Source organism: Pangasianodon hypophthalmus, chromosome 18 (assembly GCF_027358585.1).
Source record: "Pangasianodon hypophthalmus isolate fPanHyp1 chromosome 18, fPanHyp1.pri, whole genome shotgun sequence".
In the NCBI taxonomy this organism is placed as follows: domain Eukaryota; kingdom Metazoa; phylum Chordata; class Actinopteri; order Siluriformes; family Pangasiidae; genus Pangasianodon; species Pangasianodon hypophthalmus.
The window spans coordinates 1,108,338-1,127,288 of NC_069727.1; the positions used below are offsets into that span (position 1 = coordinate 1,108,338).

Genomic DNA, 18,951 nt, shown 5'->3' on the forward strand with positions numbered 1-18,951 from the left:
GATACATGGAGGAATGGATGGAGGCATGGATGGATGATGGATAGATAGATGGAAGGAGGGATGCTGTGTGTGTGTGTGTGTGTGTGTGTGTGTGTAATAAAGAGTGGGAGTTTTGCTGGACCTAAAAGATGGCATTGTTCTTCTCCCACTCCTCCCACATGCATCTCTCTCTCTCTCTGTGTGTGTGTGTGTGTGTGTTTGTGTGAGTGAGTGAGAGAGAGTTTGTGTGTAACATCACGACCCCACAAGAACAAGACGAGGCTGATTTTGACATAACCACTGCAGTGTTGTGATTGTGTTGCTAGGTGATGGACTCATCTTGTGTGTGGGTGTGTGTGTGTGTGCTTGTGTGTGTGTGTGTGCTTGTGTGTGTGTGTGTGTGTGTGTGATAATTTAATTTCAGACCCTCAACACCCGAGGCTAATGAGTGTTGTCCAAATCCGGTCTAATCCTCAACTCATTCTACAAAGTGGACCTGGTCCCAGGGGCCACACACACACACACCCACCCACACACACACACGTACAGATATACACACACACACGTACACGCACTCGCACACACACAAAAATATATAGATGTATGAACACCTTGAGAGTGATAATTAGGTCAGTCTGATACAGACAGGCTGTGACCTGACACTGGGCCTCTTTCCAAATCACACTAAGGTCCCTGTGTAGTGAGGAAAAGAGTGAACGTTTGTATTTAGCTCCAGGCTTTATCATCTGTTATGGATTTGGGCTTCAAATCTTCTCCTAGAACACTGTGCAGTGCCCTGATTTTACAGAGTGACAGCTGTCCCTGGTAAACAAGGGAGGGGAAGGACGGATGGATGGATGGATGGATGGATGGATGAATGGGTGGATGGATGGAGTAAACAGATGAGTGGATGGGTTGATTGATAGAAGGATGACTGGGGAATGGCTACATAAAGGGATGGGCAATGGATGTAAGGATAGAAGTATAAATGGATTGGGGATGAATGGATGGTATTGATGTAACAGATTGTTAGAGGGATGGAGGGATATACAGGTGGGTGGAGGGAGGATGGATGGATTAATGGATGTATAGATAGGTAGATATGTGGTATGGATGGATGGATGGTTGGATGAATGAATGGAATCAATGTAAGGATAAATGTGGGATGTATAGATGGATGGGTGGATGGAAAAATGGATGGATGAATTGATGAAATATATGGATGCAGGTATTGTACTTGAATGGGTGGATATAATTGATGGAAGGATGGAAAGATGTATGAATCAATGGATGGAGAGAATCATAGATAAATGGAAGTATTGCCAGACTGAGAGATGATTGAATGACTGATTCTGTTTAGAAATACATGGGGTGAAGGAGGGATGGATAGATGGATGATTAGTTGGATGGGATGCTGTATAGATGGATGTAAATAGATGTAAGTGTGGGTGGAGGAATAGATGGAGTGAAGGATATTTGGATGGATTGATGGAAAGCTGCATTAGTAGATGCATATATGAATGGAGGTAGATGTAATGGTAGATGGAGGGATAAATGGTGGATGGATGGATGGATGGATGCATGAGTATATATATATATATGGATAGAGATAAATGTAAGAGATATAAGAGTGGATGGAGGGACAGATGAAGTGAATGAGGGATGGATAGATTGATGGGTAGGGGCATAGATGAGAGGGATGGATGGATGGATGGATGAGTGGAATGAGTGGATGGATGGGTAGAGGCATAGATAAATGGATTTATGGCTAGACTGATGGATGTATGAATGGTTGACCAGTTGGATGGAGGGATAGATGGAGTGAAGGAGAGATTTATTATATAGATTTAAAATAATATAGATATAAATATGTTAGTTTATATGCTCACATTAATCTTATATTATTTTATTATATACAGTATTTCTGTAAACTTCACAATATAAATGTGTGTTATATATATGCCTTATCATAAAGGAGAGAAAGAAAGAGAGAAAGAGAGTGAGAGCTCTCAATAAAAACCTCATTGGCTAAAAGCGAAAAGACGACAGCTAAATTTAGACCAGAGAGACCAATCCAGTCAACTGGAAGTGAGAGAGAGAGAAAGAGAGAGAGAGAGAGAAGTGGGTGGAGAGGGAAAAGAAGACAGAGGAGATATTCAAGAGTGGAGGGGATAAAAGACAAGAAAGGAGAAACAGAGAGGTGGAAAAGGAGATAAGAAAATTTAAGGAGAGATTTAAAAAAAAAAAGGACTATGAGACAAAACAGGGGAGAGAGATGGATGGATTAAAACATAGAAGAAAAACAAAAGGAGAGAGACAGATGGAGGGAGAAGAAAAAACATGAGGGAAGAGGAGATGAAAAGAAAAAAAAAGAAAACAATTTTTTTTTTTTAAATGGAGAGATTTAACCCTGGGTGAGAATGAAAAGTTCTTGAGTGAGAGAGAGAGAGAGAGAGAGAGAGAGAAAGAGAAAGAGAGAAGGCACAGTGTTTTGGAGATGAAGCTGTTTCCGTGGATCCTGGCAGGTTGGTGCTGCTGGAGAATGGGATCTGTAATTAAACCATCCGTGCTAATTAGGACACACACACACACACACACACACACACACACACACACACACACACACACATCCATGATCCACAGAGGGACACTCCATGAAGCTGAGTGTGTTAAATGGGTGTTACCACCCCAAAGTTGATTATTCTCCTATAACAGCACACCACCCAATGTTTTATTCCACCACAGCACCACAGCAACTTACCATCAATTTCGATTTTTATTATAGAAACACACGTCATGCTTTTTAGCCAGTTATAGTTACATTTAACGTTAGTTCTTGATCACACTTATGTTATTTGCGTCATTTAGAAAGGATCCTGGTCCTGTATGACTCAAAATAACCGTCCAGGGGTGTGGCCAAGATGGTCGCAAGAGTGGACAAACTTTACTTGAAAGACCTCTGTGTTGTATACACACTGATGATGTCTACAATACTCTCAAAATGAACATTAGCTAGTTTAAATTTCACTAGCTAGCTTAGCTCTCACTCACTAGGTTAGGTTTCTCTAGCTATGTAGGTTTGATTTTACTTGCTAGCTTAGTTTTCTTTCTCTAGGTTTGACTGTACTCACTAAGTTAGCTTTCACTCACTAGGTTCGATTTTACTCACTAGTGGAGATTTTACTTGCTAAGTTAGCCTGCACTTGCTAAGTTAGCTTTTGCTCACTAGATTCGATTTTACTCATTAGGTTTGATTTTACTCGCTAGTGAAGATTTTACTAGGTAAATTTCACTTGCTAGGTTAACTTTTCCCTGCTAGGTTCGATTTTTCTTTTAGCTACTAGATCAGGTTTCTCTGGCTAGGTTAGCTTTAACTCCTTGGGTTAGCGTTGTGATGTTTTTACGTTGTGATGTAATTTATTGGGATATTACATTGTGATGTAATTGATCAGGATATATTATTATAAAGTTAATTATCACAGCTTATGTAGATAGCTTATATGGCTAGTTAATTATAGTTATCTGTTATAGCTATGTTACTGAGTAGCTTCTAGATACATTGTGATGTGTATGGTATAATTGCAGTGTGTTTGTGTGTGTGTGTGTGTGTGTGTGTGTGTTTGTGTCTCGGGATCACCGGGGATAAATTCAGCAGCATTCACTCTAATATCTCTCTCTGTTCGAGCGTGAAGAGCTCTCGACCTTTTATTTTGCTGAGAGTGTCCTCCTCTTCTGAAGACTGACTTTCATCATCATCATCCCCCTGTCCCTCAATTCCCTTATTTCTCTCTCTCTCTCTCTCTCTGTCCTCTTTCTGTCTCTCTTGCACTCGTACTTCCCTCTGGACTGTAGTTTACTTTATGATTGCAGTGGCTAAAAGCTCTGTTCTTCATGTTTTCTCCTTCAGCTGATGCGATGCTCCTGTGGCACTGGTGCGTCTGGTAATAGAGGATTAACGACCGTCCAGCTGACAATCTTTCAAAACAAGTGTATAAACTGTGCACTGAAAACATCACTGATTTTGTCCTAGAGATTGAACCGCAGAAGCTTCCAGAACAAATCCCACTGACTATCAGAAGAGGAATGAAATGTCCATTAAACACATGAACAATTCCATTTAATTTAAATTCAGAATTTTGTTTATTCCCCAAATATAAAGAGCACACAGGCAAATTCTGTATATACATTTAAAGTATGAATATATATTCTATCATATAATTATATATTGTACAATATTATAAATATTACTGCAGCATTAGACCTGAGTGTCTACTAATTGCAAAACTGTATAAATAGACAAGACATAAATGTGATAAAACTTTAAAACAGCCCCTTAACTTATTGTATAGATTCATCTAAGAACAGTTCTAATGGGTGTGGCCTAATATTCAAATGAACACACTTGATTGACAGCTTTCTGTCTGAAACCCCACTTGTGATATCATGCAAATAACTAACTCAGGATCCATGTAGCAGCACAGTAGCTATGCTCGCTAGGTTAGCTTTGGATCACCAGGTTGGCTTTGACTTGCTAAGTTAGTCTTGCTAGCTCCTGAACTAGTTCTGAGATTAGACACTGGTTTCCCTACCACAGAACGTTCCAATTTATCATCAGATAATAAATAGCCCACGACTTTCTGTCTTGAGACTGCCAAAAATCAGACTACCAAAGAGCAGGGTATCCTGTGATCAGACGCCAGAAAACCAGAGAACTGACAAATGTGAAACAGGCACTAGATTAGCTAACCTGAGATCAGACATTAACTATTATAAATCTGCCAAACCTAAATTGTTATCTAAAAATCTAACTATTTAACTTGGATCAGACTGGGTTATCGAGAGAGTCTAATTACCTGACAATTTTCTAACCTGTAATCAGACACAGAACTATTTATATATGACTCATTTACCTTCCAGCATGTCTTCCAACCTAAAATCAGATGTCGAGTAATTGTATCTACACGAATTACCAACAAACTGTCTAATCTAATGTCAGATCCTGGATCAACTGCTCTTAAAACATCAAGATCAGAATTAAATATCAGAAGAGAAATGTTAAATGCTTCAAACTAGAGAACAGTCTAGATCAGAGGATTACTAGAGAAGCTGATTCTGATATCTGACACTAAATGACTGAGTATGGTCTCGAACCTTAGATCAGACAGAGAGCAATTCTAATTGCAAGATCAGACACTGTCAATTACCAGACATTTTTATTTCAAGATCAGACACTATGCAGTTTACCAGACATTTTCATCCTGAGATAAGATACTATGTTGTTTACCAATCATTTTTATTCCAAGATTAGCCAGTTTGTTACCATTCATTTGTAGCCCAAAATCGGTCCTTGGTTAGCTACTGGGGTAATTTCTATCCTGAGATCAGACAATAAATGCTAGCGCACTGCTTATATAACAGTACTATTCCAGCACTAGCATAGCTGAGCTTGGCCTCAGGGTTATTTTTCTGAGTAAATGGGGATCATCTTTGCTGGCCATTTTCACACAGCAGGTGAAGAGTCATTTTCAGCTGAATAGCGGTAACGCCTGAGCATGCACCGTACTGAGCGCACTCCGTCTAATCATCAGCTACCTGTTTTAGGAGAATGGCGCTAAAATGGCTGTCATGACTTGAGCTCTGGCTAAAAGCTTTTTAAATCGTCTTCTGTTATTTCAGCTCTGTAAAGATGCATTAGTGCGGTGTTGGACAGCAGCACACGGAGTATTATTGTACAGCCAATTGTGTAGCAGCCATTTTCTAAATAGAAAGGCTTTACTTTACCCCCCTGGGGCACACTAAATGTGTGTGTGTGGAGATGGAGAACCAGCTCTAAGTGTTGTAAGTCTTGGCGATCAGTAGAAAAAGGAAAATAATGACAATGTCCTTTAGAGAGTGTTTATAACAGATATGAAAAATAATATGAGGTGAAAAAAATAATAAAATAATCACAATACTTCAGATTTTCTTTAAGGCCAACGAATCAGCATAAGAAGAGCTCCAGTGCACCTCAGCACAGAGTGTAAACGTACGTGGAACTGGACTAAAGCGATGGAGAACCATTCGTCCCTCAGGTGGGGCTGTGATGATGGAGCAAAACGCTGTCCAACACGTCATTCATGACTGCGAAGGCCACAGCATGAGATCTACATCATTTTCATCCTCATCAAACCATTCATTAAACCACTGTGTGCAAAGGATGGGGGCGGATTCATCCTGGAGAAGACCACGCCCATCGGATAGAAATGTCTCGCTGCGTTCACGCCATGTCAGAATTACTGCAATTACTAGGATAAGGATTTCGCTAACATGAGCTAACCTGACAGGATTTTGCTAACAGCTCATGTTAGCTAATGTTAGGGAAATTCTGTCAGGTTAGCTCATGTTAGCGAAATCCTGTCATATTAGCGAAATCCGGACAACCTGGACATTCTACTCTGAGCTGTTCACATCCTCGGAATTACGTGTTACAAAAAATGTAACAAGTAACAGTCTATGTTAGTTACATTAAACTGTATTGTATGCCTTTTGTTTATTTCAGATTAATCTTGGATTATTAAGACATTAATAATAGTCAATTATACAAATTAATAATACAAATTAATAATTTATTTTTAATAAGTTGTAATTACAAGTTCTACGAAGTCGGAATCTTGTAATTACGGTAATTATGACATGGCGTGAACGCAGCTTCTCAACAATCTTTTTCGCTTGTTCACACCCTCACTATCTACGGAATTTCTTAGAATTCCCGGATAGTCTAAAATAGCCTGCTCATCAGCTAGCTAATTTTAGTGTTATGTAGCATTAGCATTATATATACACCGTAGCTTTACGTCAGGCTAGTTAACAAACAGGTAAAAAGCAGGAGTTGCCTCTGTATATTTGCCTCTGTATATGTTTTTTTTAAATAAAGCCTAATATTTATTTTAGTAAGCTTTTAATTCAGTCGTCGACTGACGTTACACGTCCTACTTTAGCTTTAGTAGCATGCCAAGGCAACATTGCATTAAAGCAGCTGTAGTCTCCCCCAGGTCCTACTGCCCTTCCATCTGAAAAACTATTAATGGTTTAAAATGCTAAAGGAAATGTAAATATTATGTAACATAATGAAATTTTGAAAAAAAAAATCTTAAAAACATGAATATATTACTGTTTTTAAGGCTGTATTTTAGGGGGATGCTGAAGGATGTTAGTGAAATTCTGTCAGGTTAATTCAATTCAGCTTTATTGTCATCATACATACATTGGGGTGTATAATGTATAAACAGTATAATGAAATTTAATTTAGCTAGCCTCAGATGTAAACATATTGGCTAGTTATCTCCTGTTAGCTAGCTGACTAGCATGCAGATTATGAATAATTATGAATATAAAGACCCTGTCAGGATAAATTAGGTTAGCTTTTAACAGTAAAGATTATAAACATTAGTTAATATGACATACAATATTCTCGAATCCTCTCAACTTCTGTCAGAACTCCTGTCAGGTTAGCTCATGGTAGCTAGCTCACTAACTCAGTGATGGTTATGGCTATTTCTGAATATATATTTTTTAAAAATCCTGTCAGAAATATCATCAGAGTAGCTTCATTTTAGCTAGCTAGTTACTGTTAGCGATAAAAATTATGAATATGACTTAAAAATCCTGTCAGGTTAGGGTATATTAGCAAGCTACTGTTAGCAGGAATGATTATTAATATTGATGAATATGAATTAAAAATCCTCTCAATTAGCTCATCTTAGCTATCTGGCTAACAATGTCAGTGAAATATGAATGCTAATGGCTTCTGATTTGAAGCTACCTGCTTGGTCTTCGAAAAGCGCACTCAGAAACATAAAACACCTCCGTATGTCGCAAATGACACACTATACACTATGCATTATGCGCTATACACTCTACACTATACACTATACTCTATACACTATACGCTATACGCTATATACTATACATTATGCACTATACACTGTACACTATACTCTATACAATATACACTATACGCTATACACTATGCATTATGCACTATACACTGTACACTATACTCTATACAATATACACTATGCGCTATAGACTATGCATTATGCACTATACTTTGTACACAATACACTATGCACTATACACTGTAGGCTATAAACTATACACTGTACACTATGCACTATGCACTGTACTCTATACACTATACGCTATACGCTATACACTATACATTATGCACTATACACTGTACACTATGCACTATGCACTGTACTCTATACACTATACGCTATACGCTATACACTATACATTATGCACTATACACTGTACACTATACACTATACACTATACACTATACATTATGCACTGTACACTGTACACTATACACTATACATTATGCACTATACACTGTACACTATACACTATACATTATGCACTATGCACTATGCACTGTACACTATACACTATACACTATGCACTATATACTGTACACTATACATTATGCACTATACACTGTACACTATACATTATGCACTATGCAGTATACACTATGCACTATACATTATGCACTGTACACTATACACTATACACTATACGTTATGCACTATGCAGTATACACTATACACTATACTCTGTACACTATACACTATGCACTATACATTATGCACTATGCACTGTACACTATACACTGTACCCTATACGTTATGCACTATGCAGTATACACTATACACTATACTCTGTACACAATACACTATACACTATGCACTATACATTATGCACTATGCACTATACACTGTGCACTATGCACTATGCACTATACATTATGCAGTATGCACTATACACTGTACACTATACACTATACATTATGCACTATACAGTGTACACTATACACTATACGTTATGCACTATGCAGTATACACTATACACTATACTCTGTACACTATACACTATACACTGTGCACTATACATTATGCACTATACACTGTACACTACACACTACACACTGTACACTATACATTATGCAGTATGCACTATACACTGTACACTATACACTATACATTATGCACTATACAGTGTACACTATACACTATACGTTATGCACTATGCAGTATACACTATACACTATACTCTGTACACTATACACTATACACTGTGCACTATACATTATGCACTATACACTGTACACTACACACTACACACTGTACACTATACATTATGCAGTATGCACTATACACTGTACACTATACACTATACATTATGCACTATACACTATACACTGTACACTGTACACTATGCACTATGCACTATACACTATACATTATGCACTATACAGTGTACACTATACACTGTACACTATGCACTATACACTGTACACTATACACTATACATTATGCACTATGCAGTGTACACTATACACTATACACTATGCACTATACAGTGTACACTATACACTATACATTATGCACTATACACTGTACACTATACACTATACATTATGCACTATACACTATACACTATGCACTATGAACTATACACTGTGCGCTATAAACTATGCACTATAAGCTATAGACTATAAATTATGCACTATACACTATGCACTATGCGCTATACACTGTGCACTATACACTACACACTGTACACTATACATTATGCACTATGCTCTATACACTGTACACTACACACTACACACTATGCACTATACACTATAAACTATGCGCTATACACTGTGCACTATACACTACACACTGTACACTATACATTATGCACTATGCTCTGTACACTGTACACTACACACTACACACTATGCACTATACACTATAAACTATGCACTATACTCTGTACTATATACTATACATTATGCACTATAAGCTATACACTATACATTATGCACTATAAGCTATACACTATGTACTATACACTATGTACTATACACTATACACTATGTACTATACACTATGTACTATACACTATACACTGTACACTATGCACTATACATTATGCACTATGCACTGTACACTATGCACTGTACACTATGCACTATACACTGTATGCTATACACTATGCATTATACACTGTACACCATACACTATGCACTATGTGCTATACACTGTACACTACACACTATGCACTATACACTGTACACTATAAACTATGCACTATGCACTATACACTATAAATTATGCACTATGCAAAATACACTATACACTGTGTGCTATACACTGTACACTATACTCTATACATTATGCACTATACACTGTACACTATGCACTATGCACTATACACTGTACACTATGCACTATGCAAAAAAATAAAATCAGTGTAATGTGTAATACTGAACCATTTCACATGAATGTGTTATTAACCTGATAAACAGCGAGTGTGAGAGTGTGTATATGCTAATGTACTCACTGTTATAAATCAACTCCAGTTGTAGGTAGTTGGCAGTAAGTGTGTGTGTGTGTGTGAGAAGCACAGATGGTCATAAAGACGCTAATAATTCCACACACACACACGACCACCCAGAGTGAATGTGAATGCCTACGTATGTGAATATTGTGTGTGTGTGTGTGTGTGTATGTGTTCTGCTCCCCATCCCCCTCTTTCCCTTGTGTGTATATGAAGGTCGTGACCTTGAAGCCAGCTCTATTTGTTCCGAGCCATCGCTGATCAATACAGAGCTTCACGCCTGCACGCTGACTAAGCCCAAAATAAACAGCTTTATTTAAACATTACTAATCACAAAATATTTATTTATTGATTTATTTATTTACAAAAAATGAACAGAAATACAGAAACAGCTTGTGTTAGCTAGCTGACTAAAACACAGATTATGAATATTTATGAATTTGACTTAAAGCTCCTATCAGGTTCACTCGTGTTAGCAAACTAGTAAAAAATAAGAGAAAGAGAAAGATATAAACAGATAGATGTAGAAAGAGAGATGGTGTGATAGGGAGAGAAAAATGAGCGTAAATAGAAAGAGGTCAAATGAAAGAGAGAGAGAGATGGAAAGAGAGTTAGAGGTAAAGAGAAAGAAAAAGAGATATAAAAAGGTACAATGGACAGAAGGAACGAGAGAAAATGGGAGATGGAGAGAATGAGTGGAGGAGAAAAACATGAGAAAAGGTAGATGAAGTGACAAAGATGTAAAATAAGACAAAAAAGATGCAACGATGGAGAGAGAAGAAAAGAGGAGGGAAGAAGAGAGGAGTGAGGAGAGATTGGGGAAAGAGGGAAAGAAGAAATGAAGAAAAAAAGCAGAATGAAGAAGAAGAAATGAGGAGGAGCGAATGATAAATGAGAGAAAGAGAAAGATAGCAATGGAGAAAAGGAAATAGAGCAGACGTGACAGAGAAACAGAAAGATAGATAGATGGACAGAGAGAATGAATGAGAGATGTAGATTACTATATCTACGATGGAGAGAAAGAGAAAGATGGAGTAGAAAAATGAGAGACAGAAGGACAGAGGAAAACAAAGGATACTGTGATGGAGAGAGAAAGAAAGGAGAGATGCAAGGAGACAGAAGAAGTAGGTGGACTATAAAGAAAGAGGAAGAGAGTGAGAGCAGGAGGGATGATGAGAAGGATAGAGGCAAAGAGAAAATAAACAAAAAATGAGGAAGTAGAGAAAGACCGTTTGGGGGAGGGGCTTTTAGAACACCAGGTGTGTGTGTGTGTGGGTGTGTGTGTGTTTACAGCCCCCTATAAAGAACAAAAGCAGGATGATGTGAGCGAGTGACTCTACTGAGAGAGAGAGAGAGAGAGAGTGGATGAGGAGAAAGTATGTTTTAGAGAGAGAGAGAGAGAGTGGATGAGGAGAGAGTATGTTTTAGAGAGAGAGAGAGAGAGAGAGAGAGAGAGAGAATGGATGAAGAGAAAGTATGTTTTAGAGAGCGAGAGAGAGAGAGTGGATGAGGAGAGAGTATGTTTTAGTGAGAGAGAGAGAGAGAGAGAGAGTGGATGAGGAGAAAGTATGTTTTAGAGAGAGAGAGAGAGAGAGAGAGAGAATGGATGAAGAGAAAGTATGTTTTAGAGAGAGAGAGAGAGAGAGAGAATGGATGAAGAGAAAGTATGTTTTAGAGAGAGAGAGAGAGAGAGAGAGTGGATGAGGAGAAAGTATGTTTTAGAGAGAGAGAGAGAGAGAGAGTGGATGAAGAGAAAGTATGTTTTAGAGAGAGAGAGAGAGAGAGAGAGAGTGGATGAGGAGAAAGTATGTTTTAGAGAGAGAGAGAGAGAGAGAGTGGATGAAGAGAAAGTATGTTTTAGAGAGAGAGAGAGAGAGAGAGAGAGTGGATGAGGAGAAAGTATGTTTTAGAGAGAGAGAGAGAATGAGATATATGGCGCGATAGATGATGAGCAAGGGAGCATGTGTCATAGTGGAGAGAGAGAGAGAGAGCATGTGTTCGAGTGGTGTGAGCGACTGAGAGGGAGAGATGCAGGAAAAGAGGGAGGGATGGAGGAAGGGATGGAGGGAGAGGGCGGGGGATGGTGTGGGTGGGCGGGATGCTGGAGTGTGAGCGATGCTCAGAGTGAGTGTGCGAGCGAGCGAGCGAGTGAGAGAGAGAGAGAGGGAGGGAGGGAGGGAGGGAGGGAGTGATAGAGGAGAGACGGAGCGCAGGCTTTCAGAGCTCTCGGCGGGTGTGGATGTAGAAGAACGAGTGCGAGTGGTGGGTTTCATTGTGTTTGTCGTTTGGGACAGAGACGCTTGTGTCCTCCTCCTCATCCTCCTCCACATCCGATCTGTCCATCCTCGTCCTCCATCTCCACGGTCAAGAGAGACACACGGGAGGAGACGCCGCGCTGCCAGGTAAGGACGGACGAGTGCTACTGTACGGGATGGAGGGACGGAGAGATGGAGGGATAGAGAGATAGAGGGATGATTAAATTGTTCTGAGATTAAATAGATGATTAAATATGTAAAATAAAATTTTGATATGAGAGAGAGAGAGAGAGATAGAGTGAGTGAATGATACTGTACGTGGAGGGATGGAAGGAATCTACTGTAGGAGGAAAGAAAGAAATAGAGAGAGAGAGAGAGAGAGAGAGAGAGAGAGACACTAACACTAATACAGTGAATACAGTATGAATGGATTTTAAATATAAACATACTTATGTGCTATATTGAATATTATGGGATATTATACTACAGAATAGACTCCGTGTGTGTGTGTGTGTGTGTGTGTGTGTGTGTAATGTGTTTTTCCTCATAATTGTATTACATGTTTATTTAATTATTTTAATAAATGTAATTGTACACATCGTTACAGAACGACGCATTGTGTGTAGAATTAAATTTGCTCTAAAATTATACACATCGTGAAGGGTCTGTAATGTGTGTTTGTGTATTATAGAAACATGCACAATATGCAGAATTATAATGTTATTTAATTCTACGCATTACGCGTGTTCTATAAATACACAAACGTGTGTGTTACTAAAATAATGATTGAAATGAAACTGAATTTAATATAGAATTATCAAGTGCAAAAGAAAAACTAAAATGGATTGCACTGTAATTTTAGAAAGACAGTCAGGACAGCGTGTGTGTGTGTGTGTGTGTGTGTGTGTGTGAGCGCTGATATATTTACACCAAGCGGGATTGATTTTATACTGAATATTATTTTATTTTATTTTTATAGGACATGTGGTTATGATGTTATACTATAATATAATATTATATAAGAGAGTACGGATGGGCGAGCGAGCATGTGTCAGAATGGAGCGAGGGAGAGAGAGATTTGTATATACTCTATATGAATACTGAATATTAGACCGAACTGTCCAATTTCTTTATATTGTACACAACATTATATTTAATTATCAATATAATGAGTTAAACACACTGAAAGATTGATATTATTCAGTAAAGTTGTTATTTTATATAATATTTTTTATTTTTATATTACACAAAAAAAACCAAACGTATCCCACAGGAAAAAAAAACCCATCTAAGATGAGATCTCATTATCATCACGCCTGTTGTTCAGGTGTTTATCATGAGATTAAATACCTGCGTAATCTCACGTACTACACGTCTCTTCAACAAAGTCTCACGTCATGTCAAATTCATTCAGCTATACTACCACCTTTACTACCACTTCACTACCACATTACTACCACCATTACTACCACTTCACTACCACATTACTATGACCATTACTACCAACTTTACTACCACTTTACTATCACTTTACTACCAACTTTACTACCACTTTACTACCACTTCACGACCACTTTACTACCACCATTACTACCAACTTTACTACCACTTTACTACCACCATTACAACCATATTTACTACCACTTTACTACCACTTAACGACCGTCTTTACTACCATCTATATTGCCACCTTTACTACCACTTTGCTACCACCTTTACTACAATGTTACTACCATTCTTTACTACCATCTTTACTACCGCTTTACTACCACTTTTACTACCACTTTACTACCTCCATTACTACCAACTTTACTACCACCATTACTACCGTCTTTACTACCATCTTTACTACCATCTTTACTACCACCTTTACTACCTCCATTACTACCGTCTTTACTACCACATTTACTACCACCTTTGTGCCACCTTTAATACCAAATATACTACCACCTTTACTACCACCTTTACTACCACCTTTAGTACCATATGTACTACCACCATTAGTACCATATTTACCACCACCTTTGTAGCACTTTTAATACCGAATATACTACCGCCTTTACTACCGAATATACTACCGCCTTTACTACCATCTTTACTACCACCTTTACTACCACCTTTAGTACCATATGTACTACCACCTTTAGTACCATATTTACTACCACCTTTGTAGCACTTTTAATACCGAATATACTACTGCCGTTACTACCATCTTTACTGCCACTTATATTATCACATTTACTACCACGTTTACTACCACTTATACTACCTCCTTTACTGCCACTTTACTACCATCTTTACTACCACCTTTACTACCACCTTTGTAGCACTTTTAATACAGAATATACTACCGCCTTTACTACCATCTTTACTACTGCCTTTACTACCATCTTTACTGCCACTTATATTACCACATTTACTACCACGTTTACTACCACTTATACTACCTCCTTTACTGCCACTTTACTACCATCTTTACTACCACCTTTTTTCATATGCTGAAATGCATTAGAGTATTTTTGGATATATGATAGTCTTGAAGTACTTGAACAGGAGTACACTACAGTATTTATAGAGTATGGTAGTCAAAATACTTGAATAGAAGTACACTAGAGTATTTTTTTAACATGATAGTCTAATTACTTGAAGAGAAGCACACTAGTTTACTTTTTATATGCTAACACTTGTACTTATACTTGAGAGCAGTACTTGAAGAGAAGTGCACTAGTTTACTTTTTATATGCTAACATGCGTACTTGAAGAGAAGTGCACTAGTTTACTTTTTATATGCTAACGTGTACTTGAAGAGAAGTGCACTAGATGACAAGGGAACTGTAATTTCAGTTTTAGAGCTTTGTGAGTATATGGGTATGGAAAATATTTGCGAATGCTAAATACTCAAGTCTACTTATTTACTCTCCACATTAAATTATATATTAGGTTTATGCATGCTTTACAGATGTATTCCAGATGTTTTACAGACGTTTCTGCGCATGAATAGAGAATAATCTACTAAATTATGCAGACCAGATGGACTGGGCCGAGTGAGTGACTTGTGTTTAATATTAAAACAGAAGTGAGTATTGTATGAAATATTAGCGTAGCTATGTTAAATTCAGTGAGAATATTAGCAGTGGGATGAATATTATAATGAATATTATATTAAATGATTGCCATGGAGCCAGACTCGGACAGACAGAACTGGGCATGTGTTCACAGATATATTTACACCATGTTCGTGTCTGTTCAGCGTTCATTTTATACTAATTACTGAATTTTACATCAAAAAAGATAAGCAGATGGACTGGACTGGGCTCGTGGTGGTGATGATGATGATGATGATGATGATATGGCCAAGTGTTTGTGTGATTGTGCTGATATTAATAGGCTTATTAGTAATTCATAAGCAGAAATTAGACTCTGTGTGCGTTAATATTAACTTTAAAATCAGTGAGAGGATTTCATTACGTTTATATTACTACAAATGATGCAATAATAAATTATACAACATCAAAGCAACACAGTGTTAGTATGTCTCTTAGTAATGTTACTAATATTATGTGAAATGTGTTCAATAAAATTCCAAGCACAGAAAATTGAACACAAGTAGACTAGAGTATTTTTGATATGTTAGTCTAAATACTTTAGACGAAGTACACTAGAGTATTTTTGATATGTTAGTCTAAGTACTTTAGACGAAGTACACTAGAGTATTTTTGATATGCTAGTCTAAGTACTTAAGGTGAAGTACACTAGAGTATTTTTGATATGCTAGTCTAAGTACTTAAGGTGAAGTACACTAGAGTATTTTTGAAATGCTAGTCTAAGTACTTAAGGTGAAGTACACTAGAGTATTTTTGAAATGCTAATCTAAGTACTTTCATAGAAGTACACTTAAGTATTTTTGATATGCTAGTCTAAGTACATTAGGAGAAGTACACTAGAGTATTTTGATATGTTAGTCTAAGTACTTAAGGTGAAGTACACTAGAGTATTTTGATATGCTAGTCTAAGTACTGTAATAGAATTACACTAGAGCATTTTGATATGCTAATCTAGAGTATTTATTTTATATATAAATAAGTGATTGGACTGAACATTTAAATAATTTCTAAAACTGAATTATTAACAAAGCATTAGCATAGATTAGACTCTTTGTTCTTTCCTATTATTATACTTGTATATCTGTTAAATTACTTTACAGAAATTGATTTTCAACACATGTATATTAATACACTGAATATTAAATGATAGAATGCAGTTATTATTATTATTAGTAGTAGCAGTAGTAGTAGTAGTATTACTACTACTAATAATAATAATAATAATATGTGAAATCTATTGCATTAGCTAAAACTCCAACATGGAAAAGAACAGGGATTTTATTTTATAAGTAGTAAGTGAGTACACTGCGCGTGAGAGATCTGTACTGTGCTCTTTTCCTGACGTTTTCTACACCACACCGTGTGTCGTAGTGTGTGATGGTGTGATTATATAACACACTGAACACTATATTAAATTATAGAGTACAAACCCGGCGAGGGAAATGGATTATACAGCTTCAGACTGGGGGGGAAAAAACCCAAAGACCAGACTGTGCATGTTTTATCATATTCTTCCTCCACATTAGTGCCTTTGTGATTGATATTGTACTGAATATTGTATCTGATTACGGAGTGACGAGCTGAAATGAAAGTGGATCGGAGGGTAATTTTGGAAGCAGACGGACTGACAGGATCGGACATGTGTTCTCTTTATTTACACCACCTTACTGTCTGTTCTCTGTGACTTATATCATACAGAATATTACATTTTACCTCCGAAACTCAAACAGATGAGTCGGAACTGGACCTTTATCCTGGTTTTGGATCAGTTATTAGCAAAAACATGAGCAGAAACAGAAATTTACATTTTTTTGATATACTATATAATTATAACTCAGTTATATAGGATGTAAATTGAGATGTGATTGATTTAAAATGCAATTATGTATGTGTCTGTTGGATATAAAGTACAAATACAATGATAAATAAGTAAATAAATAAATAAGGGCAACTGACAGACTTCTTTAACATAACATTAAATAAATAAATGAATGTTGCGTGTGCATTGATTTTACACGTTATTTAAAAAAAACATAATGAATTTAGTAAATAGTTAATGTTTATATATTAAGATTCTTAGTATTATATCATGTATATAATGTATAATATTATATTTTATAGTATTGTATAACATGATATAAGATTATACACAGAAATTCATTAAGATGCATTAAGGTTAGAGTGTGTAATTTGAATAAATATGACTAATATGAATAAATTAGTCAATATTTTAAGTTTTGTACATGCAGGTTTTTTTTCTGTAGCATAGCATTAGAATAATATTAAATAACATCGTATAGACATTTATTAAGATACAGGCTAGCATGTGTCCTTCTCTCACATATTTACAAAGTATTCACGTCTATGTGAGAGAAATTTGTAAATTAGAAAAGGTTTTAACTTTATATCGGAAGATTTAATTTCTCTAGCATGCATATTATTTATTACTTAATGTTATTATAGTATTATACAACATATAGAAATGTAATAAGATAAAGCTAGCATGTTTGGATCAGTGTAAGTGTGTTAGATATACTAGACTGAATATTATGTATAATTGAACAATGTTATATATTTTATATATTATAACATTATAAAGAACTTCAGTAAGAAATTAAATAAGATACAGTCTAGTATGTGTTTGTTAATCAGATATATATAATGATATATAATGATGGAAATTAGTAAATTAGGAAACATTTTAAGTTTATAGATGAAGTTTTTATTTCTGTAGCAGGTATATTGCATTATGTTTAATGTTATTATTATAGTATTATATCACATTATATAGAAATTTATGATGATACAGGTTAGCGACAAACATTTTAGCATTTAAAGTTTATATATGAAGATTTTTATTTCTGTACCAAGTACATTAGGTGTTGTTTAATATAATAATAGTAATATATAACATTATATAGAAATTTATTAAGATACATGCTAGCATGTTTGTGTTTCTCTGCTACATTTACACCGTATTAGCATGTGAAGGATGAAAATGTAATATACTGGGTTTTAATATTCAGGATATGAGTGTAGGAGAGACAGACGGGACTGCACAAGATGTTAGTTTTCATATTTCCACAGCATATGAAATGATCTATATCTGCTGTTTCTGTGTTAAATTACAGAACTTGCTATAATTTATAAAACGCTGAAGAGAAAGCTAAGGCTGATACTGAATACTAAGCCTGAGTGATGAAAATGATGATAGCAGTGCCAATTGCATGATAATTCAT

The 18,951-nt window shown here is 36.4% G+C and overlaps 1 protein-coding gene across 5 annotated transcripts in view; it reads left to right on the forward strand.

The window, feature by feature from the left end:
- syt1a (synaptotagmin Ia) overlaps positions 1–18,951 on the forward strand; it is a 232,393-nt gene that overhangs the window by 120,555 nt on the left and 92,887 nt on the right. For 2 of the 5 annotated variants that reach the window (XM_053241616.1, XM_053241615.1), the window contains exon 4: positions 5,939–11,918. The exons of 2 other annotated variants lie outside the window; for them this stretch is intronic. In XM_053241616.1, the coding sequence (XP_053097591.1) occupies positions 8,134–9,474 (1,341 nt within the window). In that variant the 5' untranslated portion in view covers positions 5,939–8,133 and the 3' untranslated portion in view covers positions 9,475–11,918. Of the gene's footprint in view, positions 1–5,938; positions 11,919–12,553; positions 12,756–18,951 lie in introns of those variants that run through there. One more of the 5 variants, XM_034313330.2, reaches the window with a different exon arrangement.